The 18,170-nt window shown below is 33.7% G+C and overlaps 1 protein-coding gene across 2 annotated transcripts; it reads right to left on the reverse strand.

The window, feature by feature from the left end:
- Positions 1-698: 698 nt before the first annotated feature.
- On the reverse strand, positions 699-17,382 carry LOC126754762 (protein clueless). Of its 2 annotated transcripts, XM_050466861.1 has the most exons (9): positions 17,321-17,382; positions 17,021-17,204; positions 6,688-7,747; positions 5,312-6,634; positions 4,400-5,249; positions 4,222-4,347; positions 3,948-4,163; positions 1,027-1,238; positions 699-971 (listed from the first exon to the last, which is right to left on the reverse strand). In XM_050466861.1, the coding sequence occupies exons 2-9, from the start codon at positions 17,130-17,132 to the stop codon at positions 782-784; spliced, it is 4,089 nt and encodes a 1,362-aa protein (XP_050322818.1). In that variant the 5' UTR covers positions 17,133-17,204; positions 17,321-17,382; the 3' UTR covers positions 699-781. The 2 variants fall into 2 exon arrangements, with proteins under 2 accessions (XP_050322818.1, XP_050322817.1); XM_050466860.1 differs by lacking the exon at positions 17,321-17,382 and having other exon boundaries at positions 17,021-17,314.
- Between the last annotated feature and the right edge of the window lie 788 nt (positions 17,383-18,170).

The raw sequence follows: 18,170 nt of genomic DNA on the forward strand, positions 1-18,170 counted from the left end.
ACAAATTCATTTGAAAATTAGTGAGCTTTACAAAATGAGCTCGAAATGTAAAAGACTGACATGCGATGAAAAAAATTATATTTTATATTTTTTAATTTAATTTCATTGACACTAAAATTGAAATTAATATTTTAATATATATTTTTTTTAGACTGAAACACGAGTTTAGTCGCGTTATTACTTAAAAAAATTGAATTGTTTAAATTTTTTGTTTAAACATTTTCAGGTTGGCAACACTAATAAAACTGCAATTGAAAATAGTTGAATTTCTTGATACCAAAAAGGGTTAAAATTATCTGAAGTTAAATTGCCTTAAACTTAATTTAACTGAATGGATTTGAATAGGTGTATAAATTGGTTAGAAAATACTCCACATCTCTCTCGATAAAGCTGTAAGCTGTAACATATTGCCTTTATAATAAAACAGTTGATTGAAGTCAAATAATAGAATTTATTATAGTACAATATTGTTTATAATTCAAGAAATTTCAACAAATTAAATAAACCAGAATCCAAAATAAAGAAGACTTTGGAATGGAACATAAAATTTACAAACAATAATGCCTGGCAATTTTTGAAACTGTTAAATTTTATCTAATTTTTGTTGATTGCAATATTGGATATATTTTTAAATTATTGGTTTATTTACCATGTTCTTCACGCTCGTGTCTAACCCTAATATTAATTAATACAAATAATTAAAAATGGCAGATCGGCGAATCATTTTATTATAACAATCAGTAAATATCATGACTGATATTAATCACAAAATACTGGTTACTCAACTTTTACCAACGTTATCACCAATGCCATTAGCCAATACCTCAGTCTTTTCAAGGTTAGGTGAAGAATTCGGCATATTACTCGAATGTTCAAAGGTACCATTATTTTGGGCAGTTCCGATAGTGTTGTCATTTGTATTCTTTAAGTGTTTCTCTATTTCAGTTCGAACCTTAGCTATATCCTTTTGACTAAATAAAACACAATTAAAAAATATAAATATTTATGTAAATCTTTATGACCTACCTGATTTGAACGAACAATATTCCATTTATTGTGTTTAGCATCTCCAAAACCGATCCCATGGTCGGTGGTTGTATGTGAATTGGAGGTAACCCAGTGCCTAATTTGCCATTTGAATATATATCGTTCATTTTGCGTTGCAAAAGTACAGCTTGCTGTGTAAGCAGACGCAAGCATTCCGCAGACTCTCGGGTTTTCTCATGAGCCTCACCTAACTGCAATCCAAAAATATGTGTCAGCAAACTTAAAAATTTCTTATATATATTATGCATAATAAATACATATAATGTTAACTCCTCCTTAGCAAATATCAGAGGTTACTATAAGCTCAAAGAAAGCGAAACATCACGCCTCTTGGAGGGGACCAACTGAGCGGAAAACCAATAGACCAACTGTATCAAGGACCGGCAAAGGTAGAACCAGCCACGATGCAGAGGAATAGGAAAATTATAGGATATCCTTACCGAAGTCAAGTAAAGTTATGTAAGGAGGCAATAATTAGGTAAAAACTACTTTCAATGGAAGATTAGGCAAACATTATCTACATTTGCTTAAGCTGCCCTAGACCAGGCAGGTTCTTCAAGGGTTGCGAGAAGAAATGGTCTCTAGAGAAACACCTTAGGTCTCGAAAAAATCACACATTTTGTCAAATATTCTGACATGGGAGCACAATATCTAATGATGGCTTCAGGACGGCTGCCTTCAACTATTACACTCTTTTACTAAATACCGTTGTACTCAACGAAGCGAAAATGTTGATCAAAGTGAAATACATATCAATAACTGTAAATACAGAAAATATTCTGTTTTCCATTTCTTTCTGCTGAAGATACTGAAAACAATAACATGATTCACCCTTCACTGAGTACTCATTTTTCTTCACATTAAAAAGATCGAAAAAACTGACCGAATTGTACACGTCAGAAATCAAAATTGGACAAGTGTTAATTAGCAAAAAAAAATTTAACAGTTTTCCGCGAAATGATTAAACTTTACATCCAGGATGGTACACGAGGTCTTTATAGGAGCTGGTGTCAAACGACATTTGGCGTGTCACCGCCCACCTTTAGGTGAAATCACATACCTCCAGACCTACGCGACCAATTTCAACCAAGTTCTGTAGCTAATATTAACCTCACATTCCTGTTACAGTGCAAAAAAGTACAACAAACACGCCTCCTTCCCAGGTAGCGTCTTTGTAGCACTTCTGCAAGAGGTATGGCAAGTCTTATTGCCCCACCTTATTTTGTTGATAAGAGATAGCCTACACTTTGAATACCACTCTACAGTGGCAGCGGCATGTGGATCTGACCATTAGCAAAGCCACAAAAGCACCCATCGGGGGAATCGAAAAAATCTGGAAAATCCTGGGGCTGCAAGCCAAGGATTATCAGGTGGATGTATACCATAATCGTAAGACCGATTGTTTCAACTATCAAAAGGATTGAGTAAAATAGACCTTAACTCGCGGTACAAGCCTCAATTTATTTCTACCTATCCAATGTAATGTATTTAAAGATGAGTGACGTCGTTAAAATGACAAAATTTTATAATAAGGGTTTACTGAAGTCAGCTGAAATTCTTTATGGCAACAAATAACAATGATTGAATACTGCAACAAGACAATGATACGAAACATATTAAGACTTTTTAATTTAAATTTCGCGCGAAAACCTATTCGTCGATATATTTTTATTCTAGGTTGGTATGACTCGTCAGTGACATCTGCACCAAATGTCACTTTAAAATAATTATTAGTGATTAGTATACGCTTGTCTTTATGAAGTAAATAAAGTGCACTGAGCACTCTTCTTTTATGGCGAGTGAAATTATTCAACAAAGAAGTTCCATTAAATTGTGTGTGCGGAATAAAATTTCTTGTGCCGAAACGCTCAAAATGTTAGAAAAAACCTGCGGTGATAATTGTTTTCTGATTGGTATAATTTATACAAAGAGGGTCGAGAACGCAATGACGACGAACCAAGTCCAGTATGGCTATCAACATTAACTGATGATGAACATGTCAATAAAATAAAGGAATTGGTGCTTGATAATTGACGATTAACAGTCAGAGATCTTACAGGCATCGTTGGGATATCGGAAGAATCAATGAAAACCATTTTGAAAGATCATTTGGGCCTAAGAAAAGTAAAAGCACGATTGGTGTCAAAACCACACAGTTTTTTCGAAAAATCAGTGTCGCGTTATTGTCCGTGAAACAATGTTTTCCGACTACAGGATGTCATGAAATGTATTATTACTGACGATGAGTCTTGGATCTATGCTTACGACCCGGAAATAAACGATCAATAGACCGAATATCGTGGCAGTAGCGAGCCGAAGCCAAAAAAACCACGTCAAAGCAGGTCAAAAATCAAGGTTATGTTGATAGTTTTCTTCGATTATCGAGGTGTGATGCACTTCAAATCTCTTTCCGACCGGCTAAACTGTTAAGGAATACTATTTGAGTGTTATGCTTCGTTTGCGCGAAGATGTTCGTAAACAGAGGCCGGAATTATGGGGGCGACAACTCTGGTTTTTGCACAACGACAATGCACCGTCGCATATAGTAGTGATTTTTCGTGAGTTTATCGCCAAATTTCCATCAAATATCGTGCGACAACCCCCGTATTTGCCTAATCTATTTCCGTGTGACTTCTGGCTATTCAGCAAACTCAAACGTTCCGAGAAAATGGTTTTGAGTCAATTGAAGTCATTAAAAGTGAATCGCGTAGCATTGAATACTATTCCGGAAACCGACTTTAACAGCTCTTTCGGGGATTGGAAAAAAAAACGTTGGCATAAGTGCGTTGGGCCCAAGGAGGATTACTTTGAGGGGGACGACATAGATTTTAAAGAATAAATTAAGAATTTTAAAATTATGTAGTAAATACACATTTCTAAAATGTATTACAAGGTATTACCTGAGATTTATAAATGGCATACGTTTCTTTTTCGTTATTTAGAGCTGAACGGAAATCACCCATACATGACTGAGTTCTGGCAACTAAGTGGTAACTAACTGCAACGTGCATGGACTTATCTCCAAAATATTTCAAATTTAATCCCAGTGCATGTTCAATAAATCGTAGAGATAGCTCGTACTCGCCCACAGCATGTAAAATTAGGCTAATATTACTCTGAAATGGCAAAAAAATATATATCAGAAAAAGAAATTTTGACAAAACAACATTTTACATCTATGAGGGCAACTTCTGGATGATCTTCACCACATATCAGAACCAATAAATATCGGGCACGGTAAAGCAGTTTCAATGATGCACCAATTTGTCCATTAGCGAAGCAATATAAAGATAAGTGTGTCTAAAAGATATGTATTTAAATATTTTTCTTTTCAATATTTCATATGACTTACGTATTCTAATATGGTGCATGGGTGATCAATACCGTTAACGCGTTCACTCATAATTACTGAGCGCTGCTGAATTGCTAAGGCCTCCTGTGGATCTCCCAACAAGTAGCTAAGTCGAGCTAACATACGTAAGCAAGATCCATTTTCGGAATGCATAGCTCCAAAAACATTATTTAAAAGATTTAAGGCTTCACTAATAAGCTCATAACCTTCTTTAAATAGGCCTTGCTGTATTTTAGACTGACCTGTGGTATAAAAATTGTATGCATCTGACGCACGAGGACTTATATGTTTAACAATTGGAAAAACATTTAGAATGTCCTCTTCGTTAAACGTTGATTTATTGCGTAAATCAAAATTATACTCGCGCAACAACACTTGTATTCCAACTTTCAAGCAGAAAGCACGCAAAACGCTCATTCGTTGGAAACCATATATTTCGATAGCTGTTTCAATTGAATCACATTTGAGATCATAGTCCCAGTATGATTTAATTTCTTTTTTTATTTGATTCCATATTGACTTTGGGGTCACAAGTAGCCAATCATTATTATCGCCAACTGATGTGTTTTTGTTTCCAGATCCATTGGCAATTTTGGTATATTTCTTTTTTCCACGACGATTAGATTTACTCGAATCATTGGAATTGCTTGCAGCATGTACAGGTCCCGAGGACAAGAAACAATTCAGAAAATGACTAATAGCGTTGGACAACTGCATAACATCCGTATTTTGCATATATGAATAATAAATATGTTTGGTAGCACGAACTATAATTTCAATAATAGCTATTCTATATAAGTATTCCAAGCGAGGTATTTTTTCCAACATATATATTACTTTTCCAAGATACCTTCAAACAAAACAGTGTTTATTAAAAAAAAAAAAAAAAATTAATAATGTCAATATCCATACCTAATGTTAATGCCATGACTGTGTAAAGCCTCTGTTAAACTTGTACCATCCATCGGTGGTGACGAATGATTCATATGTTCTTTAATAAAAGATGGCAATTGTTTTGTAACCAAAAATTCAGCAGCATCCTGTATAAGTTTTTTTTGCTTAGAAATTGAGTTATGAGAACTTGAATCATCCACATGACGTATTCCTGGCGAAAATACGTCCGGATTGAAACGAAAGTCGAACTCTTGCTCTTTTAAAGAACCAACAGCTGCGCACGCGTGTTTCACAACATCAGCAGCCTGGGTCTCATCAGAAGCAGCCACTTTAAACTGTGCTTCTTTGATAACGTCTAGGGCCTCCGACATAACGTCGTTGGCTTTATTGTTCGATTTTGTTGATATTTGGTTTTCCTCTTCTGATTGCAATACTTCACAGCGTAAATCATTATTATTTCCAAGCGCTGGCTTTTGTGAATTGCAACTTTGTAAGTGTTGAGCTGCGCTTCGTATAAAAGTAACATAACGGTCTTCTATAAACGCTTCAAGTAGCTCTTGTCTTAAACAGGAAAGTTTATGTTTATGCTCTATTGGAAAACCTAAAGCTTGCAAATCAGGACTAATATGGATATCATCCAGAACTAAAAAATTTACGTCTGGGGGAAACGTTCGCAGTAGATCTAGAATATAATGTCTGCCATCGTTACCTATGATGCCTTTACATTCGACAGAGGAGCAGAGCTCTACGGGTTCATCGCGTTCATTTAGTACAGAATGCGGCATAATCTTTAAATGCTTACCGGCCTTCCGTAGTAATTCAAGATACTTTGGATGGCTTAGAACAGTTTTTCCAAAATCAATGGAACCATAAACAACAGATTGCTCTTGTTCTCTCTCCAAAATTCCAGGAATAATGGATTGAGCGGTTACTCTATAACCACGATAATCTATTACTACTGTTCCCAATGTATAAAGGCCCTCTATATCTACGGCACTATAAACACGTACCCCATGAAGATCATTTCGAGGCGCTACAAAGGCGGCTACATCACCACCCAAGTCCTTATAATGATCTCGTACATCAAATCCCAACGAGAAAAATATATTGTTCCATATGAACATTTGCATTTTTGGATCCTCTCCAGGATTTATAGCCAAAACATTACCATCTATAACAGCCATAGCTCCGCGTGTTGCCGCAATTACAAAGTCTCCATGTACTTTAAAAATAGCTCGCTCGCGAAGTAATCGTTCTGGTAAAGTTTTACGTGGCAATTCACGAGTTGTTTGCAACTCTTCATTCCAATCACGTGTCTGTCCAGGGATGTGTTCCTCATAGCTATAAAGAAAATTATTAATATGTATTACTTCAAAAATTAGCAAAGTGCTTACCCAAGCTTTGATGAAAAAGCATCTTCAGCACGAATCGCATCAATTGTATGCTCTAATTGTGGTGCAGTCCACTGATATAATTGATAAGGCGTAGCAACCCGTTCGAATGCGTGACGTAAAGTACGCTTTTTTTGCATTTGTTGAAATGCACGCTTAAAAGATGGCGAAATTTGTGAGAGTAAATCTATTAACGAATGATTCAAATGGCTGGGATTGTCTGGTTTAGGATTAAACACTTCGTCTGTAGATTGGTTTATATAGAATCCCTTAGGACAAGCAGATATGTGAAATCGTTTCTCTTCCATGGTTACAACATATAAGTACATAAGATCTCCATGCAGTTTACGAGGTCCTGGAGGAGGATTCCATGCAGAGGTGGTTAATATTTTAAGTGCTTGTGGTCCTCTTGAATTTTTTAAACCTGGTTGCAAAGGTATTAGTGGAGCTTCTTTCACGCCGGGCATTACATAATCTGGTGGTGTACAATCTACTGAATCAGATCGCGATTTTTTCTTTTCGAGTAAGTCTCCTTGTGTTATAGTATGCAAAAACGTCAGAGAATTACATTCAATACCACTATAAGCATCCGAAGGGTCCATACTTTTTAATAAATCACGCACATGGCGTACATGAATACGCGCCTCACGCATCGTGTAAGGTTCTTCGATAACTTTAATTGTTGATCCGTGTTTTAAACCTTCAATTGTTTTTAGTTCAGCAAAATTATCTAAAGTTATTCCATTTAACTGTAAAGAAAAACAGGTACGGTGACAAGTATCTTCTCGATCCATGAGTAATTGATGTATTTCTTGCACCAACTCCATACTAGACAACTGTACTGAAAGCAATTCAGCACCTGGGCTCTGTATATGTACTGTGATACCAACATCGTGAAGCGTTTCTAAATCTATAGACTCGGATGAAAGCGAATATTCTTCACCGTCAACTAACTCACTTGATCCACTCTCAACATTTTCATTGGTTTTATTTTCATTTCTGGGAGTTGATGCTAATACAGAATTTTCACTCAATTCATTGATTGGTTTTTTCTCTTCTTTTCCTATAAGAAGACACAAAGACATATACTAAGTTTATTTATTTATACAGTTTGATAACACTTACAACTACATGTATAAGTAGTAAGATATACTTAGTCTAAGTTCTGTTACAAAGTTTACAATGCATACAGCGAGGACAAAATCGCAGAAAAAATAAGTGATATTTTTATTGCTGTTGTTTCATCTAAAACTAATTAAGATAGATAGAAGGTTATACATAAATACTATATATAAATGGTCAGGATGTCGAGTTGAAATCCGGATGTCTGTCTAACCGTCCGTCCGTTTGTCGTTCTGTCCCGTTGTGTCTGTGCAAGCTGTAACTTGAGTAAAAAATGAGATATCCTAATGAAACTTGGTTCACGTGTTTCTTGGAAAAAAGTGAGAATGAATTCGTTGATGGGTGTAATCGGATGACTTCCACTCGGATCGAATTAAATATACCAAAAGCTCCGTATGACTTCTGGCTATTCAGCAAACTCAAACGACCGCTCTACGGAAACCGTTTTAAGTCAATTGAAGCCGTTAAACGTGATTCGCTACACGCATTGAGGGCTATTCCGGAAATTGGCTCTATCAACTTTTTCAAATAATAGAAAAAACGTTGGCACAAGTGTATTGGCTCTAAGGAGGATTACTTTGAGGGGGATGACAAAGCTTTTGAAGAATAATTTAAGACACATATTACTTTGCAGAAGTGGTAATCGCGTAGATTTAAATAAAAAATAATCATTTATTGTGTTTTTGAAGAATGAGTAATTAAAAGTATTTCAGTATAAAATGGGATCTGGTAAATATATCATGATAGAAGAAAATCTAGTAATTTGGGAAATGTATGAAAAATGGCTAAAAGTGGCTGTAATTCCACTAACTATCAATCCACTAACTATCAATCCAGCTCAATATACCAAAGTTTTCGCATTTTGATGAGTATTTTTTTAGCAATGAATTGCAACTTCATTTTGTACTGTTATTGAAGGCAAAGGATGGACCTTTAAAAAAAACCCAAACACTTGTTATCTTTTAAAACCTATTATGATACTGTAACGTAATTTAATCGTTTTCTGAGTGTACCTAGGGTTATATTCTTGTACAAATATTCTTCTATCTGGTCCTATCCTGTTAACCTTTGTTTCGTTACTCCAAAACCCCCTTTTTTCAAAAATTTAAGTTTTTCTCTTGATGAGCTTTGGCGAAGATTAGTTGTTTTGAAGTATTTTTTTTTTTTTTAAAGGAGTGCTTTCTTCCTCGATATGGGTCCGAGCAAGCTATATGCCGTGATGATTTAAATGGATCTTTTTTGGCGAATATTACTGTAGCAGCGTTTGTACGCGCATCCGTTTTACGCGGTCTTGGCATCCGAATCCTGCCATTGACCAATACTTGGGAGTTCTCCATACATTATTTGATTGCGTTGTATACTTTTTTATGAGAAATTTCCGTTAGTTTAGCAATTTCGGCCACTTTTTGCGCCTTCTTTATACATGTTCCAAATTATTCCCCATTCTTCTATTGTAGTATGCTTTCCGGATCCCATTTTATACTATTTCTTTCACTGAAGTACTTTTAATTATTTATTTTTCAACAACACAAAAAATTATGTTCTTGAATTAAAATCTGCACGAGAATTAATTCCGCGAAGTAATCTGTGCCAATAGGCACGAAGAGATAAATGATTTCAAAAAGATTGCGACAAAACCTATGCAAGTACATTATTCATTTTGAAGTGCATACCCATGCTCCAAAAGAGTTACGACTTCCAGAAGGATGTCGGTTCTGGTAGAAAGTCAGAAGACTAGCCAAGATTTCGGGCAAAACTGAGACGGAACACTTTATGTTATGAGAGAGAAGCTTTCTACATTTGATCACGTACAATGTTAGGATTTCGTTTCATCGCACGCCAAATTATTGAAACAGATGAAGAAATTTGGTTATCTCTTTTCACTTTCCTGTCGCGTGTTAATAATTTTGGATGGCTGGTAAAAAAGGTTTTCGAGGATTATCGTCAATTCAATACGATGTCTGAGTTGAAAAAAGTTTTTTCGGATACATGGACTTTATTAACCCCATAAATTATTTCTTATTACACCAACTCAATGCCAAATCCACTATTCACACTTAATACTACTAATGGAAACATAATAATTTATTAGCAAAAAATAGAAATTGGTTTATTTAATTTTTTCGTGGTTGAAGGGCTGTATTTATAGCAATGAAACACCGTTTTAAGGGCGTTTCACTTACTACTTATAATAGTAGTAATCGCAGTCTCGTCAATCTTTTCTTTAAGAAAATGTACGCCCTTTTTGCACTCCTATAACATAAAAAACTACGTTGGATAGCTCAACGTTGTGTATTTTTATTGTCCGAAAGACTGCTTTATCCTCTTAAGTAGAAGGTTCTGTAGACTTGAGAACAAAAAACAATAAACATCAACAACAAGAAAATCCTAAAATTACAGCTGAAACATCAAAAAAATTTACTTTTGCTTTAAAAGCAAATAATAATGATAATATATCCAATAACAGCATTTTATCACAGATCTTAACTTTTTCGAGCCCTTATATACATATACTATATGTATATATGTATATATAATTTTTTTCAATAAGTTAATTTTTTTAATTTTTTACTCATTTAAAAGGAATAATTAATGTAATAATTATAAAAATAAAAACAAAATCAATTAATATTCACTTTATGCCATTCAAACTAACCGAACAAAATCAATATACAAGATGTATTTATACTTTGTCATGAGAATTGCACACTTAAAAGGTTTTATAGATATATTTTATAAGAATATATTAAAATACTGTCCAGGAAAATTTACCCATTTTTAATATATTTGCATTTAAAGTTGAGAAAATGTATTTATTTACACCCTTATTGACACATTATGGGGTTATATACATACATAGTTAGAATTTTCAAAAAAAATCGATTTATTTTTATTTTATTTATATATTATTATCGATTTATTTTATTTATTTCAGAAAGGAGTGCTTGGAAGTGCATTTCAGACGTGGTTCGTAAATATATTTTTTAATATTTAATAACATTTTTTAAATGAATAAATATTTTTTTTAAACAATATAAGTCTGAAATTTTAGTTAAAAATTTATTGTTTTTTAGAAACCGCCATTTTGTCAAACAATTTTATTTTGCTTATTCCTCCAATTAATTACTAGATTTAATATTACTTTAACGAAATATGTTTTTTTTTTTAATTCAGAGGATTCAGTTCAGAGACATAATGGTCACCGCAAAACGCTTTTTTTGAGAGGAGCTCCCAGAGATCAGCTGTAGTTCCTTTCCAAACAAATATTTTTACGAACACTAAGCCTTAAAATACAGTTAAAAGATTTTTGGATCAATAAATTTAAAATTTTTCTCAGCAAAAAATCTGGAAATTTCGCTCTTTTCGGTCTTCTAACTTTATATAACCCCTCAATAAAAATCCTGACATAACTCTATACACCTCCGGTAATGTTGGTTGATTTCCGACCTTGCTCGACACGTGGCTCGTTTTTGTTCTGAATCTCAGTGATTTATTGACGCTTGAAGGTCACGCACTTCTTTGCGTTTGTCACTTGAGTATTTTTATACTCTTGCAACTTGCAGGAATCAAAGCCAGGGAAATAGTGGTCAAATTGAAAGGTAATTTTTAATTTATACTTCGGTTGTTTTTCGAATCGGTAATTTTTTTTCTGTAATTTGGTAGTACTGTTAGTGAAGTCTATGCTAAATTTCACGTCAAAATATTCATTAATATTTGAGATACTCGTCGTTTCGTGAGGCTCCAAAAGTGAATTCTTTGATTTTTACTATGTCTGAATTTATTGAACAAAGAAGTGCGATAATGCACCATCACCGATTTTTTCGGGCAAAAGTCGACTACAGATGGTGGCGTTCACATATTCGGTTCAGTTTTAGTTGGATTTGGACAATTTTTGGTCAGAAGGTGGCATACTTTGTAGGAATGTGTGACATAGGAATATGAGAAAAATGCTAAGTACTAATTAACGGTCGGTCGGGTCCCGAGATATGGGATTTCACCAGAAATTGGGTGGTGCCACGCCCATCGTACAATTTTTACACCGGCTCTTTTAAAGCCTCTCATACCATATCGGAGGTAAAATTTAATGTTTCTGTCGTATTTAGTTATTGACTTATTGCACTTTTAGTAGTTTTTACCAGTACCGTTATATGAGAAGTATCGAGGTTATCATCCCATTTCATCCATTTTCACACTTTCGGTAGGAGTTTCCATAATATTAGTGGTTAGGAGAAATGTACATTAAACTTATTAGAGGGCGGGACCACGCCCACTTTTTCAAAATTGTTTCCCAAAAGCTGTTCCTTGCTACTGCGATCCCCTGTACCAATTACTACTTTATATCTTAATTTAGTACTTAGTTTTGTCACTTTATAGATTTTCGGTTAATGGTCCGATTACGTCCATCTACGAACTCCTAAATTTGTTTGTGCTAAGAAACCTGCATACCAAGTTTCATGAAGATATCTCAATTTTTACTCATTTTACAGCTTGCACTGACATACGGACGAACAGACAAACAGTCACTCGGATTTCAACTTTCCTCGTCATCCTGATTATTTATATATACATAACCATAAATCTATCTCGATTAGTTTTAGATGATACGTACAACCGTTAGGCGCACAAAACTATTATACTATTAGCAAAAGGTTGCAAGAGTATAAAAATGTCATCTCAACGTAGTAAAACATTTACGATTGAGGAGAAAGGTGGAATAACTCATCTATCGCAAAGGAATTTGAAGTGGGTCATTCAGCAATCTTTCAAATCAAATGTTTTGAAACTGCGGTCTTCGAAAATAGCGACAAGGAAATGTTGATCAAACATAAATTCAGGGGTTTAAAATTCATGAGAAACCAAGGAATATTTTCTATTTTTTCGAAGCGATTTCTTTCAATGCAGGAATTCTTAAAAGGAAATCCCAAAATTTTGTGTCTTTTATGAAATATAAGAAAAAATAAAATAAAAAGGTTAAGAGGTGATTTAACCCATTTTCGACCGCACCTAGATCCACTGCATTGATTTAATTTCAACTTTTTATTTGGATTGTAATAGAAGAGACTCGATGTTTAAAATTTTTTGAGATTGTTACATTGAGCCGTTTAGCCACGGCTTCTTCCGTTTTCATCCATTTTCACACTATCGGTAGAAGCTCTTATAAGATTTGCACAAAGCAAACTTGGTTGTTGTAGCTTAAGTGGTTTAAGAGATATATACATTAAACTTGTTAGAGGGCGGGGCCACGCCCACTTTTTCAAAAAAATTTACCCACAGATGCCCCTTGCTACTGCGATCTTTTGTACCGAATTACAGCTTTATATCTTAATTTAGTGCGTTGTTGTGGCACTTTATGTGTTTTCGGTTAATGGCGATTTGTGGACGTGGCAGTGGTCCGATTTTTTGTACTTAGGAACCCACATACCAAATTTCATCGAGGTATCTCAATTTTTTCCTCAAGTTACAGCCTGCACGGACGGACAGGCAGACAGTCAGCCGGATTTCAACATTTCTCGTCATCCACGCATTTTTAGGCACAGAAGAAATTAAATTATTTACTATATATCATGTTGTATGCCATTCCACCCAGTTCTAAAAGTTGATCCTTGGTTTTACAGTTTTCCCTATTTATATTGGACCTAACGAGCTCCCATAAGTTCTCGATGGATTTGACATCGAGTGATTACGCCGGAACATTTAAAACATATGCTTTGTAACTTCACGACCAAGTTTTGTAATGCCTAGAGTTATGCTTAGGATCATTATCCTGCTGGAACTACCATTATAGTGGCATATCCTTTTCAGCATACGGAAGCATCCCGTTTTTTAAAATGTCGGTGTAAACAAACCGGTCTCTTATTCCATTTATTATATGAATCGGTCCAGTCCCGTGCCCACAGAAAAAGCTCCAGACTGTAACGTTACCACCGCCATATTTAATGGTCGCAACATAATACTTAGGTTTGAGTCCTTGTCCTTTCGGCCTTCTCACACATCTTATGCCATCCGAATCTTTAATATTATATTTCGATTCGTCTGAGAATAAAATGGTATTCAATTTCTGAATGCTGCAATCGAGATATATGTATATAAGTACAATGCCTGTTGGCTGAAATTTATTTATTAATCGGGGGCACCACTGATCTTTTCACCGAATATTTTTAACTAATTTTATGTTGAGATAAATCGTTTTGCCAATCACCTATTATATTATTTATAAAGTCGCTTAAGTATAATAAGTATTTTCCAACAATTTTGATTCTTAAACTCTAAATCGCAACTGAACAGTGAAAACGTCAATAATCTCTTTATAAAATGTGTCATGAATATTTGTACCGGTTTATTGTTAACGTCTTCAACGAATAAAGTACTTTTAGAGCAGGGCGGTACTATTTTTCCTAACAACAGTTTTGCCACTCAGATCTATACTTTTGAAAAGTTTTTTGTTTAAAATTTTTTATCTCGAAAGAATATATAACAAATGTTATATTTTTTATTATTTAATTAACATATATAGTATATATTATATTTTTCTAAAATTTAGACATAAAAAAACACAGTAGAGGTGCTTTAGTTTTGTCCAATACTGTATAACCCTATATCTATCTCGTTTAGTTTTAGGAGATTCATAACAAGAACTTTGATCTGTCAGTTTAAATGGCTGCTATAAGCTATCGTAACTCGATCTTCATCAAGCTCTTCAAATTTAAATTAGATTCGAATGAAGAAAGTTTTCAATTCAAGCATTTGACTCCGATCTTTCAGTTTTTATGACAACTATACATATGTTACAGTGATTCGATCTGAACAATTTCTTCAGAGATTAAGCCACACGCCGATCACAAACGGTTCGATTCGTGTACATGGATCGAACTTAAAGAACTAGACAGAGTAACGGGTCAATACTATATTCGGAACAAAAATTAATTACTTGTTGAAGTTCTCTGGTACTTATGCTTTTTGGCTGTGATATAGAAAATTTAAAATTTGTTATCGACATATTGGCACAATTATAGGTACCGCAAACGCTTAGTTTACGAGATATTCGACCTTAAAGTTCAAAAATTCCCAAAATCCGGACATTTCAACAAGCTATTTTACCACATTAAACACACTTTACTCATATTTTCCACTTCAAATTAATTAAATTAAACTATAAACTTTTAAATAAATCCACATTTTACACTTTTAACACTTTTTTTACCGAAGAAATCTTTATTTTAAAAATTACATTTTACACTCGTAGTGAGCATCATGTGTGTGCTAAGAATTACGACGAAATGGAGCGCTGCCATGTGATAATAAGGAAATTCGCTGAAATGCCTTTTTTCCCAAAAATTCCTCTATCCATTCATGTGGATATGTTTTTTATTTAATTTAATAAACAAATAAGTCACCTAATATTATTTTCACTTATTGTCACCTAATATACAAAAAAACGTATTATCAAAAATAAATGGAAAGAGCTGACAGATATAATAACCAAAATTTAACCATTTTATAACGAAAACTCAAATTTTGTTTCAATATCAGTGCAAGATAACCAAAAAATATAACCACTTTATAACGAAACTCAATATATTTTTTTTATTTTAACGCAGAAAGGAGTACTATGCGAAAGTACTTCAGTCACCCCGGGTATTCGCTCGACCAGGGTTTTTTTTTAAAGCGCGGCCGAAGGCCGCCAACGTAGAAAGGAGTACTACGCGAAAGTACTAGAGTCACCCCGGGTATTCGCTCGACCAGGGTTATTTTTTAAAGCGCGGCCGAAGGCCGCCAACGCAGAGTTGGAGTACTACGCGAAAGTAGTAGTAAAGAGTATTTTTTATAGTTAATATAGAAAAAAGAATCACACGAAAAAACAAACAAAGAACAATTGTTAAAAATCCTACATATTTGCTGTTTAAGATGTTTCAAGGTTCGTTTTCCACATAATTGTAAACAATCTAACCTTTTCAACGATGAGTGTGCTAAGTGATTTTTAAATTAATAAATTTAGGTAAAATATAGCAAAATAAAAGTGAAATGTGAACTTATTTCAATGTTTAGAGTGTATATTTAAATATACAGAGTGAAAAACGTGAAAAAATTTAGTGAAACATAGAGAAATACCATGTGTTATTAGTGCAAATTTTTGAACTTTTAATCGTGAATATTTTAAAAAATAAAAGTTATTTTTATATTATTTTTGGGTATTTCTTCTCTGGAGAAGCTCCCCTATCCGCACATACCCCATTTATACGGAAATTCGGTTTTTTTAACCCTCCGCCAAAGTAATCGGAATCGTGCCGACATATTTATTTTCATTCAAGTTTAAATATATACTTCTCTAAATAACGAAATGAAACCGTTGATTAGACCTATTCGTTTCAAATTGAGAAATTTTGTGACTGTTACAAACTCAATTGCAAAATCGAATGACTTCAGAAGTCACAAAAATTGGCTCCAATTGGAAATCTCAAATTTAGAGACTTGTGACTGTATCAATATTCTGGTACAGAATTCTGGTATTAACATATCCTGTTCCAGGAATAATAAAGATGTAGAAAAGAATCACGGTTTGGTTTAGGTTAGCATCCTCCGATTTCGGGATTAAAATAGGTATGTACAGATAGAGAAGGTTCACCAGATTGAGAAAAATATATAATTTCAAAAATTTAAGAAGAGCTGAATTTTTGAACTTTAAATGCAAATATCTCAAAAATCATAATTCAGCGGCAACTACGTTTATATGTATATTTTATTGAACTGGACAATTTGCTCTATCAGCGCATATCTATCTTAACCCCGAAATAGGGGTTTTATCCAGAATTACGAGGTATTCTAAAGTTTTCCCACTTAATTTATTTAAAAACCGTCAATTTTTTAACTTCAAAGTAGACTCAAAAACAACAAATAGCATCGAATATCTCAATAAGCCTTTCATTAAATTTTATGTTGCTTATTTTATAGAAAAAAACTTATGCTTTGTTCGAATGAGTGATAAAAAAACACAATAGTTTTTTTTAGATGAAGAGATAATTCATAGCGTCTCATTTCAAGCGCTACAAATCACGTGCGACTTGCAGGTTACGTTAAGCCATAATGTATGCTAATAATAGAAAGAGTAAAATGGATTTATTAGGCCCTTAGGAAATTTTACATGTTCAGGAACTAATGCTCCCATGTCAAGAAATGCTTTAAAAATAGACATATTACATAAAGCCGATTAACATACCATTCGATTGAATATTTTCGGTTAAAACTTTACTCCTATCTGTAGATGCCGACGACATATCATCTCCTGAAACCGCTCTTTCCTTGCTCTGCAATTCGTTTTCTTGAGCCATTGTTCCACTTATAAAATGCAGGATCAATTGAAAATCCCAAGTTACACAACACGTTCACAATGTAATGTAGTTCTACAAGTACAGTTCCAAATTTCAATACATGAAATCGTTCAAACAGGAGTAAAGAAGAGATGTAATTAATCTTCTCGAATTATAATATTACATAAATTAAAATTAATGTTACTAACAGGTCAAATCTAACCCACCGCGATAAGGAAAAGAAATAAAGTTACAAAATTATCGAGCGGACTATCGATAGTAAATCAATTTGAATTTGATAAATGTTACAATATTTTCGGTGAAACCCTTAATAGACGTATTCACAGGGGTACTATAAAATATTCTTAACAAATGGGAAAACTTAAGAACAAAAATGGGTATGCGCGGATAAAGGAGGTTCTGCAAATCGAATATATACATACATAGACTCATAATTTTCAAGATATTTGTTTTTATAGTTGAAAATTTCAATATTTTTTAATAATTTATCTTCTAGTTAAACTAAGAAAATTCCAAAAAAGAGTGTAAAATGTTACAAATTTTTTAAAAATTAAAAAAACATTGTATTGACCAAATAAATTTTACTTCGTGTGGTTTAAAATATGTTCAAACTTGACTTTTCCTAGTTTTTTTAGTTTAAATAGAAGATAGTTTTATGCCAAAGATAATAAACTTTGCCCCAATTCCATACGACGGTTTTCTATCCTCCCCGTCAATTAAACATAATCGTAAAAATGAAAAACCGAGAAATCACGCTTCAAAGTTTTCGCTTTTTGCCCAAGCGCTCATATACATACATATGTATCTGCTAGACGCCCGGTCACTATTTCCCTTCTAGCTTCGATAATATTGCGAATTCCCATCTATAACTTTGGGGACATATTCTTAGATAATTTTTAAAGAGACTTAAGCAAAAAAAAATCGATTGTTTGAGGATTCAAAAGCCGGCTCCCCCTTAATAAAGATTTCGTAACAGAATTTATTGATCTTATAAAAAATTAAGTGGCAATTTGCCAAACGAAAAGTCATAAATATAAA

Source organism: Bactrocera neohumeralis, chromosome 4 (assembly GCF_024586455.1).
Source record: "Bactrocera neohumeralis isolate Rockhampton chromosome 4, APGP_CSIRO_Bneo_wtdbg2-racon-allhic-juicebox.fasta_v2, whole genome shotgun sequence".
NCBI lineage: Eukaryota > Metazoa > Arthropoda > Insecta > Diptera > Tephritidae > Bactrocera > Bactrocera neohumeralis.